The 18,910-nt window shown below is 44.9% G+C and overlaps 1 protein-coding gene across 1 annotated transcript; it reads right to left on the reverse strand.

Moving 5' to 3' along the window:
* Positions 1-71: 71 nt before the first annotated feature.
* Positions 72-17,768, reverse strand: LOC118227698 (E3 ubiquitin-protein ligase AMFR-like). Its single transcript, XM_035418471.1, has 13 exons — positions 16,077-17,768; positions 15,821-15,913; positions 15,090-15,254; positions 12,532-12,684; positions 11,911-11,951; positions 10,535-10,667; positions 9,919-10,052; positions 8,888-8,998; positions 8,191-8,381; positions 7,680-7,783; positions 6,882-7,010; positions 6,183-6,373; positions 72-3,883 (listed from the first exon to the last, which is right to left on the reverse strand). Exons 1-13 carry the CDS (start codon positions 16,323-16,325, stop codon positions 3,703-3,705), a joined length of 1,875 nt encoding a protein of 624 aa, XP_035274362.1. The 5' UTR covers positions 16,326-17,768; the 3' UTR covers positions 72-3,702.
* Positions 17,769-18,910: the final 1,142 nt, after the last annotated feature.

Genomic DNA, 18,910 nt, shown 5'->3' on the forward strand with positions numbered 1-18,910 from the left:
TCCATAATGTACACAGGGTTATAAATACCAAGACCAAGAAAGAAAGAAAAAAACAAAAAACAAATGCCAAGTATGCTTAAAAGCTTCTATAGTAGCTCAGTTTTATTTTGTACAGTAATTTCACATCTATAATACAGTCTTCATTACAAAATTATTTACAAAATCAGTCATTCATCCACTACTGAATAGAGGCACAAAATGATTTGTGTGTATAAAAAGCGATCCGATAAATTACTCAAATTTGTATATTAATTGTTACAGGTATGAAACCAAAGCGCACTCTTAATATTCAAAATGAAGGACGTTCAGATCTGGTGGACATTAATGATATTGCAAGGTGAATAAATACTGTTTAGAGGTGTGACCATGCAACCAAAGAACAGAGACTGCCTTACAATCCCATTGTTTACAGACACGGTTAAGACCGACAAATCATGTGTCTGCAGAAAGCTCCTTGGAAATACGTGTAACATGCAAAGTCATTCATGAAATTTACCACCACCCCCCACGCTCCCACCCCAAAGCTTCTCAATCTGGGTATGTGCATAGTCAAACCTACAAAATTCCCAAAACAATAATGTGTTCAAAAAATACAAACTGCACACATATTGCAATGCAACTGCATCAAGCACTAATGGTACTGGTATACACAGTTCCTGATATCCGGTTTTATATCAAGAGTCATATCAAGTGCTACATGTGACCAATATGGGGGACCGTTTTGTGTGTGCTAAGCAGCCGCTTCGTTCCCAGTGACACCTCAATATGAAAGGTGTTGAGGGAAGCGGGGCACTGTATGCGAGACCTGAATTCCAGACTGCTTGTGTGCACGCAGGCCTCGCAGTTGGTTGACTGCACGGAGTTTGCTCTTGCCGAATAGTACCATACTTGACCAACTGTTGGGAGCCGTCCCACCCTGCTACACCATAGCTCCCCACTGTTTTTTTAAATTGATTACTGGCTCTCAGGGGAGGGGAGGGTAGGATTGCATCCTTCCCCTCTCCCAATATAACAACATAATCAACTCAACATGCACGACTAACCTCTTAAAATGTTACAGATGAAAATGTGCAACTGAACAAAAACGGCTCACTTAAACTACATACATTTTATCATGAATAGGCTTACAAGGATACAGGTTTTGCTTCGATTTCACCAATCATATTTCATTCCTGATATTTTGAGATTTATCGGGTGCTCATCTTCTGGATTATGCCATACAATCAGGCTCCTATAAATAACCGATAATATAAATAACGAATCATAATCTTGCACAAATTTTAAAAACGGAGTATTCCTTAAACAGATAAAACAGAGCAACCGTCGCAATTGTACGTCTAAATCTTAAGCAATACTTGCCCAGAGTTCAAATAATTCCAGAGTTCAAACAATTCCACTTGGTCAAATGATGTATAAATCACTGACTAAAGTAATTTCAAAAGTTAAAGACCAATAGTTAAGAACTTCTTTCCAGTCACATGATGCTATCAGCTGAGCAATGACTGAAATTTATTGATTTAAATTTTTTACCTGTTGTGTCTTGCATGTGAGACAGTAGGCTGATAAAACCTAAATCCTGATAAGCCTAAGCATATGTTACAATACATTAAAACAAAACCTCCCCGAACCACTACAATGAACCGATTTAATAAATTAATCATATTTATTGTATACTGCCAACTGCCCCTCACCCTAAGAAAATAAAAAAATTGAAAAATAAAAACAAAATGTTTTACACAATATCAGTGATTGCATAACATCCTGGCTCTAGATGCTGCTACTTAGCTTGGCAGACCAGACAATCAGCGGTAGCAAAAGTTTCACAAGCCACACAAGTCTTGAGATGGTCTTTTTGTAACAGCAAACAATTACCTAAATCTTTTCAGAGTTAGCCTATATGGATACAACAATGATTTAGACTGATGTAGCTTATTAAACTATTTTGGTGGGGTGGGGGGGGGGGGGGGGGGCACTGCTACCTTGTGGCAGGCTATAACGGAAATAATCACTTGCAGACTGCTGGTGAGGCGACTACCATATAAAAACGAGTCTGCCTAGAGTTTGTAAAAATGGCAAAGTACGAAAACCACTCAAATCCTAAAACCGGTGTTCTCTAGAGCAGTGGTAATCAACTCTGCTCCTGGAGGTCTACCGTCCTGTTGGTTTTCACTTCAACCCTGATTTGGCACACCTGACTCTACTAATTGGTAGCTCAACAAGCTCTCTAGCTGTTGAATGAATTGCGCTTTGTTAGGGCTGGAGTGAAAATCCACAGGATGGTAGATCTCCAGGAGCAGGGTTGGTTACCACTGCTCCAGAGCAAAGGAAAACAGCTCTGCTCTCTAGAGTATTCAAACGGTAATGGGAACCATTAGAACCGGAACCTACACCACAACAGGAAGGCCAGCAAGACGAGAATCGTCGTTGCGTCGGACTAACAGGAAAAAAGATCTATACTCCAATGGACCCCAAAAGGATCCCAATACTCAAAATCTGACTCGCACCATGTTTTAATCATGGTAACTTCTTTATAAGCAGGGTGAAGCTCACTCTTAAAAATAGACTTAAAAATATAGACAGGAAATATGCTGAATACTGACTACTGCACTGTAAATACAGTTCCATTTCATTCTTGTTAAAAGGCAGAACCGTAAGAATGATCTTCAAACACAAGTGTGTGTATACATGTATATTTTTACACATATAAATTACATTATATACACACACACACACTCACACATACACACGCACACTCACGCTCGCGCTCGCACGCATACACGCAAGCAAGCAGGCAGGCAAGGACGCGCACACAGCTGACATGAAATGTTGCTCTGGGACCGGTCCAGTTGAAATGTATTAAGCATGTTCTCGCTCAACAGTTAATACGAAACAAAATTTCATCCAGCTTTTCCCAAAGTCACTGCTAAAACTCTTCAACCTGAACTAAAACGAGTAACACATTTTATATTCTCCGTCGGTTATTTTTCCTGTTAATACAACATGTAAATACAAAACCTGAAGCCAAACGAGCACGTTCGCGCTCATACCGCCAGCATGCCGCGATGCTCGTGCAAACTGAGCACACGTTTGTTTCGAGTAAACTCGAGCCGCTACGAGCACGGTTCAAACCCGCGCCCTTCACAGATGCGAGAACTCCAGACGAAAAGGAGAACGTCCGCTCTGAGCTCGAAAAGCGGTCGGGAATCGTTCGCCTCTCGCCGACGTGAAACCTTGCAGACGAATCAAATCAGAAACGAAGCTCAAAACACTATCGGAAACGACACTGAGGCTTCAGCGGGTTCTCGTAATAATAATTTCAGACGCTGTGAAACCGTAGATTTGAATGCCGTGCGGTTTCTAGTCAGGTTGGGGGAATACGGGAGAGAAACGGATTAAAGCTTTGACCTCTATGACATACGCAAGTCCTTCGCGAAAAAAAGGTCTCTTCTTCCTAAGGCAACGTAAAACACCACGCGGCAGAGTCAGCTCAGCCAAATTCCATGCTCGCGATGCGTTAGCTTTCTCTGCAGATTTGATAATGCTGGAAAACGAGACGAATTTTCCTTCTCGCTCAGCAATTCTAAGATGGAACTCCAGGTGGGGCGAGAGGGACAGGAGGGAGGGGGGAAAGGCGGGGTCCGTCCGGGCTTACGGACACAAAGGGAAAGGGGGAGGGGGCCAGGCCCGTTCCCCGGCCCGACCTCACGGGGCAGGGTCCCACTGCCTCTGCATCCGCCGTTCGGCCGCGGCGGCCAGCATCCGGCGACGCAGCGTCATCGAGTCCGAGGCGGGGCCGTCCTCCTCCAGAGAGGGCGGCCCGTCGTCGTCCTCCTCGTCGTCCATCTCCTCCTCTTCCTCCTCCGGGCTCCGGCTCAGATAGCGTCTGAGGGAAGACGTGCGTCACAGCATCAGGCTATGCTTCCTGAACGATGAGTCCACCAAACCCACTATATGAGCAGACGTATTTACGGTGACCCTGGCTCCTTGTTAAAATAACCTGTTGTGTGTGTTCAGATACTCCGGCCTGGGCCTTTCTGTGTGGAGTCTGCATGTTCTCTCCGTGTCCTCGTGGGTTTCCTCCCAAAAATTTTTTTAAGTAACAGCAGGTAGGCTAACTGGAGTCTAAATTGCCCACAGGTACGAGCGTGGGAGTGAATGGTGTGGGGGGCGGCCTGTCCAGGGTGTATTCCTGCCCCTCGCCCAATGCAAACAGGGATAGGATCCAGCAACCCCCGTGACCCTGCCCAGGATAAGCGGGTACAGATAATGGATTGGATGGATGTTCAAGTATGGCGTTTAACATTTCTAACATGCAAAAACATCTGCGTGTAACTAGTGCAGTATCCCATTTGAATTGCGTGAACTTTGCTGTGGGGCAATTTCGCATTTGAATTTCCTTTTTCGTGTCCTCTGCGCTCATTTCTCACAGGGGCGTGAGGGCATTGCTTCAGTGGAAAACAGCGCTCGGTGCTCTGCGTAAGGGGAAGGGCGTGCTGCCCGCCTGCAGCCTCGCTCAAATTTCGGGAACAGGATGCACTGTGACTCACGCTCTAGGCGTGGCGGTCTGCTCGCTCTATGGTGAGCCAGCCTCCCTCCCTCCCTGTTTTTCAAAGGGTCGATTATTTTTTTTTAAATGTAAAAACCTATTTGACGCAGGAAACCTTTAAGATGTTTACCTGATGTTTGCCCGTACGTTACTGTGGCCAATATTCATTTCAAACATGAACTTGGACATATACTGCATAAGCTGAATTAACTTAAATTTGAATGTAACCATGTTCTCTCATGGATACAAAGAGAATATACCAAAGACCCATTTTAATTGATATTGTGCTTTTATCAATATAAACCAGTATGGGAAAAAAAGCAAGCTGAAACTTTTCCTCGTGAAAAGTACATTCAGGAGGTATACAACAGGATCCAAGTTTAGTCTTTATATAAGCAGTGCGTTTTACATTACCGCTCCACTCAGCATACGTACAGGCACCTGTTACTTGTCATAAAAATTATAAAGGGGTTAAACCAGCAGAAATGGGCTTAGCCACAAGATGAGGGTATAACCACAATAGTATGATTATGGAAACACTAGTAGCTTTTGTTCTAATTCATGCCACAGGCCTAACATATGTAAAATGAACGCTTATGCAACAGGACTCAACCCAGTCAAACTCCCGCTGCCGGGTAGAAAGCACTCTGTGTCCCTCTGGGATGGCGCAGTGCCGTTTCTGAATATACTCTATACTCCAATTCAAAGTGTGGAACTGAGAAAGATTTTTCTGAAATAGTGCAACTAGTGTACGCATGAACAAAATATTTTTTCATTTTGGGTATCGTGAATTTCTAGTCACAGTTGTGAATTTGAGAATTTCTAGTCTCACAAAGTCAATGAACTCATAAAGTGAGCCCCTGTATTGAATGCGGATGTAAAAAGCTTGCTGGCTAGCCAGGACAAGGAAGCATCAGCAAACAAAGGCTAACCTGCATATTAAGCCTATAAAGGTTAGAGTGGTGCGCAAGTGGCTAATTTTCTTAAATTACTTGTTGCTATAAAATAGTGTGCTAGAGAGAAAATATTTTGTTTTTGGGTTTCCAATACAGTTGAAAAACAGTCGATGCCCTCCCCCCTGTTTAATTTGCTTTATTCAGGTAGGCAGAAAGCAGAGACTTCTGCACTGGCAGACATGTACCATCGTGCAGGGTGACCAGACAGGGAATGTTACATGAGTGCTTCCTGGGAGGGTGGGACATGTTACCTATATGCTTGTTCATTGGTTGGGGTGGGTTACCTGCATGTTTGCTGATTGGTTGGGGAGAGATACCTGCATGCTTGCTTATTGGTTGGGAAGCGTGACATTCATGCTTGCTGATTGGTTGGGGTGGGTCACCTGCATGTTTGCTGATTGGTTGGGGAGAGATACCTGCACGCTTGCTTATTGGTCGGGGAGCGTGACATTCGTGCTTGCTGATTGGTTGGGGTGGGTCACCTGCGTGCTTGCTGATTGGTTGGGGAGAGATACCTGCACGCTTGCTTATTGGTCGGGGAGTGTGACATTCGTGCTTGCCGATTGGTTGGGGTGGGTTACCTGCGTGCTTGCCGATTGGTTGGGGAGAGATACCTGCACACTTGCTTATTGGTCGGGGAGCGTGACATTCGTGCTTGCCGATTGGCTGGGGTGGGTTACCTGCGTGCTTGCTGCAGCAGCTCCTCCTTCCTCTGCAGGAGCATTCGCTGCCTCTCCTCGGCCGACTTGGAGAAGCGGCTGCCCCTGACCTCAAAGTCCTCCGGCTCTCCGGGCGTGGCCTCCGCACCCCCGCTGGCTCCTGCCGGCTCGTCCGCAGCGGGGCCCCCCAGCAAGGTGGGGCGCTCGGTGGGCTGTGGGGGACGAGTCACAACACAGGGTTTCAGTACAGCTCCCGTGCGGCCTATCCCATAATGCAACACAGACTATTATGTCAGCTCGGGTAATGCATCCATTTCTCCAAAAATTTCATCCATTGTGGCTCAGTTTGGTTTCTCTTATTTTTGTCCTCTCAAATTTGTTCATTGTCATTTGTTCTTCCTGAGCTACTTCTGTGCCATCGGCACCCTTGCAGAAGCAGAAACCCCCCCCGAGCTCTTCTGCACAAGGCCAGGCAGAACTACAGGACACGCCTCAGCCACGAAGCTCTTTTACTGAAAGCAGCTGCTAGCCTTAAGGTAACCGGCACGCCGTGCGCAACGAAAGTATCAGTAACCCGAGGAATCCTGCCGCAGGCTCCTGATCATAGCCAACAGCGAAGCCCGCATCCCTTTGACGGCAGGTCCCGTGCCCTATCCGATGGACCCTGTCCACAGCGCCCCCGTGTGGGCCGGAGGGTGCGGGGGGGGGGGGGACGCTTGCCTGGAAGGGGACCTGGATTCGGCCCTCCAGGATGTTGTCGGTGGTGATCTCCACGGAGCGCGTCAGCTGGAGGTCCTGCAGCACCAGGTGGTAGGGCACCTGCGGGAACATCTCCTGGATCTGATGGGCCTGCGGGGCGGAAGAACGAGCAGCGCGACACGCGGCCAGCCGTGAGACGTTTCTCCACACAGAACAAGAGCAGAACAGAACTGCGTTCCCACAGTGTGGCAGCGCTAGTTTAGATTTCGCCCGTACCACTGCTAAAATAATACTCTTAAAGCGGTACCAGTGCCTAAACTGTGCTAGAACAAAATACGTTCGATAAAATAAAGAACAAACAACAAAATAAAATAAGTCTTTTTTTATTGCAAAGGAAAATAAACTTTATTTAATTGTTTTGTTTAAATTACTGTTGCTTCTAATAATTTACACCGTTCTGCTTTTAGCATTTTGACCGAGTTTAACGTTAGCTGCTTTGTTAAAGGTGCCCGCTGTCACAGAGTTGACAGAGCAAGTGTAACATTAGCTAGTGAAGGCGTGTGTCGCCAAATTGGTCAGGCAGGTACGGGTCACACGGGTACCCAACCCAGGCACGAGCTGTTCAATGTTTTGCTGAAAGCAGGCCAGCATTGGGCAGCTACGCCGCCATGATTCTAGCCAGACCTGACACGGCTGGGAATTCTACACGTCGGCAGTGCCAAGTCCTTCCCTGCGGGCTTGGTGCGTATCAGAGCGGGCGCTTTCATAGCAGCGCGATTTGCTCCTCTGACCTTTTAAGCGATGAAAATGGCGGCTCACCATAGCATTGAGCTGGGAGTTGTTGGCCTGCGCTATCCCCATGATGTTTGTGGTGTGCATGACTTCCACTGAGAAACTGGGCAGCCAGCTGGCAATGCGGGAACCTGCAGAGAAACGAAAGGGGACAAACCAATGAAGCTTTCCAACTGGCCAGAACATTCCCTAATAAGACACCTTACAACCGTTTGGCTGAAATTACTCAGGAAATGCTAAAAGATAATCTGCTAAGCAGCAATCTGATTAAGATGTGCTTTTTATACACTTTAGTTCTTGCATTACACGCTTTACATATCTGACACAGTTATGTAGACCAAAATGTAACTCGTATCCAGTAATAACTTTCCGAATGTGGGTGAAAACGGATACTTCTAAACTGACAGGAATCCACAGGGGTTTTCCCCAGTGTCTAAGGTACCGGAGGGCAGAAAGCGTTTCAAACGGCCCAGATCCGGTCGCAAACACGCCTGACCGTGTGAAACATTTCCGCGTATAACGCTTTGGCATTCTTTACCGTCGAAGTGGAAGAAGTGGTTGTGATGGTTGAGGTGGGGCCGGGCCTCGGCCCCCGGCCCGGGGCCCATGTTGTCGTCCAGCGGCTCCCTCTGGCGGTCGTCGCGGGCCCGCCCGCCCTCGCTGATGTTGAGCGACATGCGGCAGGTGGGGCAGGAGGTGTCCTGCTCCAGCCAGGACCGCAGGCACGAGCTGTGAGCGAGCGAAAACGCGCCGCGACCGCGCGGTCCAGTTCTCAGACCGGCTCCTTTCACAACCTCACGGTCCCTTTTTAGAACCGGCTCAGAAAATCTTACACTCGGGGTCATGTTTATTTAAAAAAATACAATTAAAGACACTTTTTTTAAATCACTTTCTTTCCTTGAAGTTAGCGTCCAATTATCAAATCAAATCTGTAAAAATGGAAAATATCTAAATTTTATTTTGGATGCAAAGCGTGTTACTCCTTTTACTTCTAAAGTATGTTCTTTCTAAACACAAGGTCTGAAGGTCTGCCACGCTGTTCTGTGTGGATATTCGGTCTGGAATAGATCTGTTCTGTATGGATATTTACTTCAAGTTACAGTGTGAAACTCCTGAACGCAGTCCCTTCTCTATCATCAGCATAGTGAAACTGTGGTTTCGTTCATAGCTGTACAATCCTGACTGAGGCGGCGGCTGCAATGGCGGGCGTGTTTCAACGCTCGTCGGGCGCTCACTTGTGGAAGAGGTGCCCGCAGGGCAGCTTGCGCGCCGCCTGCATGGAGTCCCAGCAGATGGCGCAGTCGTCGTTATTGGCCGCCAGCTCTTCCGGGGTGGCCACCGCAAACCTGCGGGTGGAAACGGGGATACAGAGCAGCTCAACAGCAGGCCCACGCACCCAGGTGTTTAAGTCTAGACTAAAAGCCCGCTTTCGCAGTCAGGCTTATAATTAGCTCTAAGAGTAAGACATTAGAACTGGTCCCTGTTGCTACCCAGTAGGAATCTTCCCTTATTGCCTCTTCTTCACTAGTGGGGGGTGCTTGTTCCGAGTCCCCAGCCACCTCCTGGGCAATTTTCTTTGCCTAGGATTGCTTTCGTTGGGGGCTTTGGTTCAGGGTGTGCTGTGAGGTGCACTGTGAGTAATGCATTGTCAACTGTACTATATTAATAAACACGCGGTGATTTGAATAGAAGACCGGTTTGCTGTGGCACAAAGAAGAATGTGACTCGCACGTGAACGCTAATGTTTCTGAGATGCCTGACGACTGGAGCGCATAGGAAATAATAAATAACAAACCAATGAAACGTTCCGATTTCATATCACGTGTTACACGGGCGCACGGTCCATAAGCAACACGTCACCCGCTAGCAAGGCGAAACGAGGCCGCGCACCTGGCCTCCATGTTGTCGATGACGCGCAGGTAGTTCTTGTGGCGGCGGATGCGGGTTTTTCTTTGCCTAGGATTGCTTTCGTTGGGGGCTTTGGTTCAGGGTATGCTGTGAGGTGTACTGTGAGTAATGCATTGTCAAATGTACTATATTAATAAACACGCGGTGATTTGAATAGAAGACCGGTTTGCTGTGGCACAAAGAAGAATGTGACTCACACGTGAACGCTAATGTTTCTGAGATGCCTGGCGACTGGAGCACATACGAAATAACAAATAACAAACCGATGAAACGTTCCGATTTCACATCACGCGTTACACGGGCGCATGGTCCATAAGCAACACGTCACCCGCTAGCGAGGCGAAACGAGGCTGCGCACCTGGCCTCCATGTTGTCGATGACGCGCAGGTAGTTCTTGTGGCGGCGGATGCGGCGCTGCACCTCGTGGAAGAGGTAGCGCAGCTGCATGAAGATCACCAAGCTCGCCATGGAGAGCCAGATGTTGCCGTAGAGCTGTCGGGCACAGAGCGCGAACGTGGTGAGCCTGGCGAATGTAGTACCAGGCAGCCCCCCGTAACGGCAATGCTCCCTGACCCCCCTTAAATATCCTGTCTTTTTTTCCTTCTTTCCTTGGATACACTTAAGGGGTAATTTTATGGGTATATAGCTGTGTATGATAGCTGTTAGCGGTCATCTGTCTAATCGCAGCTTCTTGTTACAATACAACTGTTTGTTAGGTAAATATCACACTTATAAATGGGCCTCTTTACCGTCTTGGTGATACTGCACTTTTGTGAGAGAAGCACTAATGTTCTTCACTACAGTTTGTTGCCTGCCAATTGATTTTGATGTAATGTAATGTACCCTTCATAGTGACACACTCATGACTCGACTACGGGGAGATCATTGTCTGAACAGCGGTGGCGAGGCCCGTGTGCGTGGACAGTTCTGACAAGAGCCAGGCCAGCAACCCAGTGCGGGCAGGGCTCTCTCACCAGCATGTGGATGTGGTGCATGAGGTCCAGCGACAGCAGCACCAGCTCCATGACGAAGTCCGTGTAGTACACGTAGGTGCCCTTGCTCTCCCAGGTGCCTTCGTGGTTCAGGTCCCACAGGTGGATGGTGTACCTGCGGGGGGGGTCAGACACGGGGTTCGTTAACTCCCGACCGCACGGGAACACCCGAACGCTGTTTCGGAAACTCTCTCGGGGGCTCTCCAAATGGGCTGAATGAACGTTTTGGCACACTTTGACCAAGGTTATCAGAATACTGATTTGGATAGAATATTCCTTAATTGCAACTTTATTCAACATATTTGCACAGCAACACCACTGAGCATCCAGCAGAATCTTTAGATTTTTCAAAAAAGGTCATGTGACCACAGTATAACTTTACTATGAAACCAGAAATACCGCCTCGCGGTTGTATGCCTCCGCCTTTGACCACCAAAATCTAATCAGTGCATCCCTGAGTCCAAGTGGACGTTTGTGCCAAATGTGAAGAAATTCCCTCAAGGCGTTCCTGAGATATCACGTTCACGAGAATCGGGACGGACGGGCGGACAGACGGACAACCAGAAAACAATGCCTCTGGCCACGGCTGTGCCGTCACGGAGGCATAAAAACAAGGTCAATTCTATATCAACTATATTGACACTTTTTCTACAATATAAATATGCTAATTTGGGTGTCAGTTAATGCCTCCAAGATTTCAGACTTATTTCATGGGATACAAAAGGGAAAAAGAAATGCATTGTGGGAAATTGTTCTTTCAATAAGCAGAACAGGATGTTGCAATGAAAAAAATCAATTTTTATTAATTTTAACTTGAATAATTCTTGTATCTGTAAAACAATAAAGAAAATGTGTATACCAACAATGTGTTTTCTTCAACATTTTAAGAATGTTTATAATTTGTTTATAATTAAGAATGCAACATAGTTTTGAATAAAACATGACATTTCTTACACAAAAAATTGAAATGTGTATCCCTGACAAAAAAAAGCAGATCAGTATTCAATTAGCAGCTCTATCAGGCACAAAGTAAACCTAAACAATAACAAACTGTCTTCCCAGCACCATAATTGAGTAACGTGTGCCCAAATCATATTGCCGGACTGCGTGGCTTCTTCATCAGCTTAAAGTTTTAAAAATAAAATTTTTAATTAACGAGCCCTGCTTCTCTGACAGCTCAGAATAATCCTAATCCACACCCCCCCCCCCCCCCCCCCCCAACCACAATGCAGCCCTTTCTGTAACGGCTGCATGTAGGGGAAGGGGATCTCTCTGGTTTCCTGCGTGACACGCCTGTGGAATTACGCGGGCCGGGCGGGGGGGGATGGGGGGGGGGGGGGTTCGCTGGGGGGACTTACCGCATGATGACATGGCCCGTGCGCACGGTGACCAGCAGGCACTGGAAGAGAAGGACCCAAAACGGGGGGGGAAACGTCACGCCGTGCTTTCAGATAATCACCTGGCCGTACGCACGCAAATACAATACTGAACATTACAGTTTTCAGCCTGGTGTGCATTTACTGCGCTGTTCTGTACCAGTTGATCCTGTGATGGGTATTTAAGAGAATTTGCATGGATGGGTTTGTGCCCTTGTAAGTGAATGCCAATAAATAATGGTTGACATTCAGTGTACATAATAATAAAAAAAATCTCTAACTTTAAGACTGAAGAGTGTTCACATTACAGACACATTTGCTACTTTGTCTACAGGACTTCATATGAAAAACGGCGTGCTGGTCATAATTTTAGTTGATAAATGTTACTGTGAACAGTAGCGCAAAACGATGAGCTTCTCCAACAATCACAGGCCTCCCTTCCCACTTTAAAGTACGGCTGGGGGAATAAACCCTAGGGATAATAAACCGTAAAGATTACACAAAAGCTATCTGGTAGCGCTCCTCGTGATTTAGGGTTGTCCCCACTTTAAAGGGAGTGGGGTGAGAGACGGCAGGCCGAGCTTCGGCAGCGCGAGCTCCCACCTCGGCGGCCATGAAGGACACGGTGTGCATCCCGTGCGGCCGGCCCGCCATCCCGCAGACCAGCGCCAGGCCGCAGCAGCACAGCAGCATGGACACCAGCAGGGACAGCACGCGTACGTGGCTGCTCATCGGCGTGGTGGGGGAGAAGGAGAGCTGAGAGGACCGCACGCACACAGACACGCACACAGACAACAACATTTCACTTTGTATGACATCACTAATGTATAAAGCTACTCAAAAGTACAGCAGTTGAACAGCAGCATGGACACCAGGGGAGAAAGTAGCATAGCATGGACACCAGGGCAGTATCACAATTATTATTAGGGCTGCAGCTACTGAATATTTTAGCAATAACAATCAATTTGATTAAATAATCTATTTAAAAAAATTAAAAAAACAGGTCTTTTCAAACAACGCTGGAAAATGTATTGACACAGTGATGGATCTGAAAAATGCTCTGGCCAACATTTCATTCCAAGACACAATTTCTTTGTTTAGCTTCTGCTATGAAGCAAATTCTATTAGACGCCCACCCACCCCCCTAAATAATTAGCCACTTATCTGCAACAGTCGTGCTGTTCTAATCACTTCCCCAGTGCAATCAGCAGTGCTCATTCACTGACGGACACTTTGGGGGATATTATGCTCTTAAACGGCTATGGAAGTTAATATCAATGTCAAACTGTTTTCATTTTTATCCTTGCATTATTTTGTTGATTAAACCTATTGACTAGATCGTTGCCATTTATTAACGCAAATTTCAAATCGTGAACACACAAAAGCCTGCTTTTGCAATATGGGAAACAAACTTTTCTTTCACCTCGAATGAACGTGACTCGAATACATGTTCAGACGACTGCATGTGTTTTTTCAGTGTTCCAAAGTTGCTGGGTGAAACCGGGAGCCTAAGACTGTGCATGAATGCGCGGCTATTATTAGCGCGGGCTCTGAAAGAGATACGGGCCTCGGTCATCGCCGGAGTGATACGAGGTGATCTCATTAGAATTCCGGGAAAGTACGCATCCGAGGCGTATATAAATGCGCTAAATATTACATTACACGTGAGCTCAAACTTGGGGACGCACGACCTGTGCCGAAACGGAAGCGTTCGCCCTCCGGCCTTGTTTTAAGACCAGTATAAAGACCAGTATAAGTGCAGTCGTAACCAGCACTGACAACACAGTTACAGATTTGTACGGACAGATCGGTTACGTGGCAACGTTCTGAAATTCTTGCAGCTTCAGCATTTTCCGCAGCAGTACCGAGTCCGGGCAGGCCGTCTTGAAAACACAAGGCCACTCCTGGATAAGCAAATTTGGTGTACGTGGAAAAATGTACACATTTAATATGGTAATAATGACCTGTTGCCCGATCAGCTGACTGACAATGTGAAATCTCAGGCTACCAAATAAATAAAAACTCCTACCCTAGCAATAAAACATAGTATGCAGTAATTAGGACACTAGCTTGTTAATTAGTTAGATTGTTAAGTAGATTGCACCCTCCCAAACAATATTCTATTTTGAAAACTAATATGTTTAATATGGGTTTCTCCACCAAAAAAAAGTTTAATAAACGACTGAAATTGGCTCAGTAGCATCACTACACTGACAAAGCCAGAATCAACGAATATAAAAATTCACAATGCTTGCTGCAGTGCTCCTGGGATATATATAGTAGGCACTATGACCGGATTAAAAATGAATTTCTTTGCGATACCCATTGCCAGTCAGATGTAAAATGTGTGCTACAAACAGAGATTCCCTCTATGCTGTCAGGTACATCCACGTGATTTTTATAAACACATTCCGCCCTTATTTGTTTAAGAATTGGGCTCCTTCGGTAATGTGTGGAATGGAGTTCCTCCCTCAGGACTGCATCCTAAAACTGCACGGTCGAACATGTTAAACACAACAACTGTCGCAACAATGTCACTTTCTGTGCACCAAGGTTTCTGTTAACCACATTGCTCTTCTTTGCATAGCGGGCCATAGGTTCTACATATATTGGTGATGTCACAAATTTTGCTCGTATGTGCACGTTTCAGGTTTCAGGGAAGCACAAAGGAGCTGTCGGTCTACAGTGGAAAAATGTGCTCTGGTGACAAGTTCTGCATCGAAATTAATTTGCACGGCGAAAGGCATGCTTCCAAGAGGAGTTAACCATTAAAAAGACATATGTAAAGCGATATGGAAAATTAGCCATTTAAAACCTTCAAACTTTTCATTTGCATTCAAAGTTACACAGATCAATATAATGCCAAGTGGAATGAGCCTCACTTTACTATCGCTGTCACAACAGAAGACAATGTTGGTCAGCGACTCAGTTGAATCAGGACTCCCAGTTCGGGACACCTCAGTTATAGACCTTGTCCCAAGGCCTTTGTTTCCACATTTCATCACAATCGCCAAACCCATGCCTATCTCCACGAGGCACTTGGAGGCCCAGCATTACATTCAATACCGTGTCCCAAACAAGAGGCTCATGGGCCCCAAAGGGGAAAACCAGGCTAGTCCTGCAGACGCTGCGCGCACACACACGCCTTGTGAGGGACTCACATATTCAAAGCGGTCCTTGCAGAGCTGGACCATGAGGTGCAGGAAGACGAGCACGGAGAACCACAGGCACCACGTGACCACCTCGCCCACGGTCTGCACGTTCAGCACCCCGAAGATGAATATGAACTTGTAGAAGATGAAGTTCCAGAACTTGTCCTTCAGGTGCTGAGTGACACAGAAAAGCCTTTAGACTTCAGCAACAACCAGGCCTGTTCTCTGAACAATCGTCACCAGCTCACTTTGCAATCATTATTTAACACGGACGACCAATCACAGTCATATTAGTATATACATTTACCCATTAGGAATAGAATTTACGAGGCATTTTTATTACTGCTTGTTAAGTCCAACCAAACTTTCTCGCAGAGCAAACAAGGATGCAGTGTAACAAAGCATGTAGCCTACATACGTTGTTCAATATTTGACAGCATCATTTTTTTTTAACAGCAGAAAGTACAATGAAAACTCCTACTCTTAGTGTGAAACAAACTGGGAGGTTAGAACGAATGTGATGCAACAGCTGATCTTCACTCAGTTGGTAAAGAAAATCATTCAATGTCATCCTGCAAACATTCCCAAATTAGCCCACTTGTATCATGAATGAATATTTATGATGCATGGAGCAAATATTTGGTAGACGCCTTTGTGCAATCTCATGGTTTTATGACATTGATCGTGTAATCTAAACAATTATGCTCGATTAATTATGCTAGTCTAATTTTAAACCTCACCTGTTTTTCGCTGACTCTAAGGGGTCCAAACACAATGCACTGGATCGTCTTAGCAATTAGCATCAGGCAACAACAAGCTGTATTCACCAGCACCTGAGAGATGAAGGAAACACGAAGAATCAGTGCACATTAACTCTACACCACACATCTCCCGCAAACTAAATGGACCGTACTACATAATGCAACATAATTTATAAAACACCGGAACTGAAAATGAATTTCCCTTAAAAAAATTTTTTTTTTTTTTTAAACTTACCCAAACGTAGAAGTTGTCGGACACGAGGTGCTGGAGCACCTTGGTGGCCACTCCATTACCGAGGTCGAAAAATTGAGATTCCGCTTCTTCATCGTGGGTTTCTACGGACTCGTCTGTCTCCGTGGCGAAACTCGGTTCAGTCACAGTGGTATAGACGCTCAGAACACTCCCGACGAGCAATACAGCGCTCAGAGCCGTGTAGGTCTGCAAACTGGGCCACGGAAACCTCTCCAAGAACATCAGCGGCATTGCAAAACCGGAGAAGATCGAGCAGCCCAAAACGAAATTAACTAACAAGAGTAGCAAGCGAACTACAAACACGCGAACTAGTTACTCCCCACTATTTTTACTATAGTTTAGCTAACAAACCACATGTATCTAACGTTAAATAGTTTGCAAGCTGATCTCAGTCGTGTTTTTCTGGTTGGCTCAATAGCTGACACTCGGCAGTTCAGTTCTCGACATCCGTACTCACTTAGTTGCATGCAATTAAATCGTTTGTTTGGCAAATTAGCTAACGTTAATGCTCTTAATACTCGACGTCACTTTGATTATTTACCGTCAACACAAGTAAGGTTAGCTAGCTATGTTTTCAACTGGTCCAAGGTGCTTTACTCCAGCAAGGTAATAGCAATAACGTTAGCTATAAACCTTAATCTCTCGGGTAACTGCTGTTTTTCCTCACACGTCTAACTGTCTGACGACTTTCATGCTTTTAAATAAATTTAGCTGACATTCCTTACTTGTACCGACAGTGCACTAACTTATAAAGTATTCTTTGCTCTCATTAGCATGCTGGCTTGCTAGCTGTTACAACGTCAACTTAACTATTTGTTAGCTCACTAGCTAGCTAGAGACGATTACAATTCAGGCCTAAATCTGCTATTTATCCGCCACCTGGGCGTACGTTACTATTAAGCAGCGGTTTACGTTATTCTCTAGATTTTCTTAATGTTGTTTCATGTCTCGCTTACTTCCAAAGCTATTTCAATTCCATACCCATTTGCCAGTGTAATTACTCCAGCCGTCAGTTCTAGGAGTTTCAGTTTCGACAGGTCCATAACCTTTCCGGTTTTGTCTGACGTCATTAAAGTTTTTCCGGTTATTACACCATAGAAATCCAACATGTAACTGTCTAAAATTGAAATTGTCTGCCGTGTGAAATGCTCAAGCGCTTCTGTTTTTCTTTTAGCCTATTAAATCCACTCATTTCTAAGATTTCGCGGACTGCATTTGAAATTGGCAATGGAATAATTAAAGGATTACTTCCCTTCTGTTAATATTATTTCAGTTCTAGTTTATGTTTTCAATATAGATGTGACATATTTAGAATATTCTGACGGCAACCATGGGATTTACATATCAGGTCTAAACAACTCCAGAGGAGCTAGCCTACACAGCTGTTTCATTTAGAACCTATGCACATGAATAAATTGATTTTATGAGTTATTCACAATTTAAACAAATGTCTGTGTTTAATATTGTGGCGACTGGGTCGCTAGCCTACTTTACTTTCCGTGAGCGTAGTGGTCTGGGGTTGCATTGCGCCATAGGACGTAGTTCCAACCGAAAATAATATTAGGCGTAAATGTATTATTTTAGAAATAAGCAAATAATGTAATTATTTAGGCTTTGCATCGCTATAGCCTACAATCTGCGATAGAGTTATGTTAAGTGTCCCCGCTCTATGCAGAGACCTACAGCCATAGCGGAACTGTTGTCATTGCTATTCCAAATATCAAATATTTTTTATGGCGCCCGAAACCAATCGGAAATAGCCTACACCAAACGGAAATATTTATTTAACCCCCACGAATTGAACTATCCCTTTAAAAATAAAATGAACTTCATATCACTAGCCTTGAACAAGAAAAATCTCCATTTGTGGTTTAATTTGAGGCAAAACAGACTCTACGCACCCAGTGATTTCAACCTGTCATCGTCTTTATCAAATCAAATGTATTTTTGTAACACATTTTATAAACATTTTTACTACGCCTTCCCTGGCCAAAATCCTCCACAAAAGCAAATCTAACGATGGTGGCAAGGAAAAACACCCTGGAAGGGACCAGACTCCAAAGGGGAGCCCATCCTCCACTGGGCCAGCCTAGGGTGTGGGTTTTAATGACCTAGTAAGGTGCACACAACTTAAAGTATGTGCAAGATAAGTGACAAAACGCTTCATATAAATATGGCAAAGGGGCAATGCTTTTATCACCTAATTGTATTGAACTTTTTCAGCATTTTTTTTTTTTTGGCTATGAATAATGCAGTACATAACATATTATCCACACAATTACTGTAAATCAAGCGCTGTGTGAATAAACAAACAAACAAAAACAAAAAAACAGGCAAAATAGTGGAAGTACTATGATACTGAACAACATCCATGTGATGTCCCTTGTCCCATATACATATTTCATGAGCTACATTCTGTGCCCACCAAAATTATTTGAAAATAATAATGGAAATATGAGCAAAAAAGGCTATAAGAATGTAGTATGACCTTACACAGGAAATATGAGAAAAATGCCATTTTTAATTTAGGAAAAATTATTCAAAGAAGGAATAATTCTTCATTAAGAAATGTTTTTTTTTTTTTTTTTTTTTTTTTTACCCTCAAAAACGTTATAATTAATGGCAACACCAGAAATAGTTACATACAACACCTAATTGCCGTATATTCCCATTCATATGTTACTTTTTTAAGCACACCTGAGTCTTTATGGAGCCATTATGTGGTCGTTCTCAACTTCCTTTCTTAGTGGGGTATAAATATGAGGTGACACACAGACCAAAACTCCTTAGTCATCCATCAACATGGGGAAGATCGG

Source organism: Anguilla anguilla, chromosome 5, assembly GCF_013347855.1.
Source record: "Anguilla anguilla isolate fAngAng1 chromosome 5, fAngAng1.pri, whole genome shotgun sequence".
Lineage (NCBI taxonomy): Eukaryota > Metazoa > Chordata > Actinopteri > Anguilliformes > Anguillidae > Anguilla > Anguilla anguilla.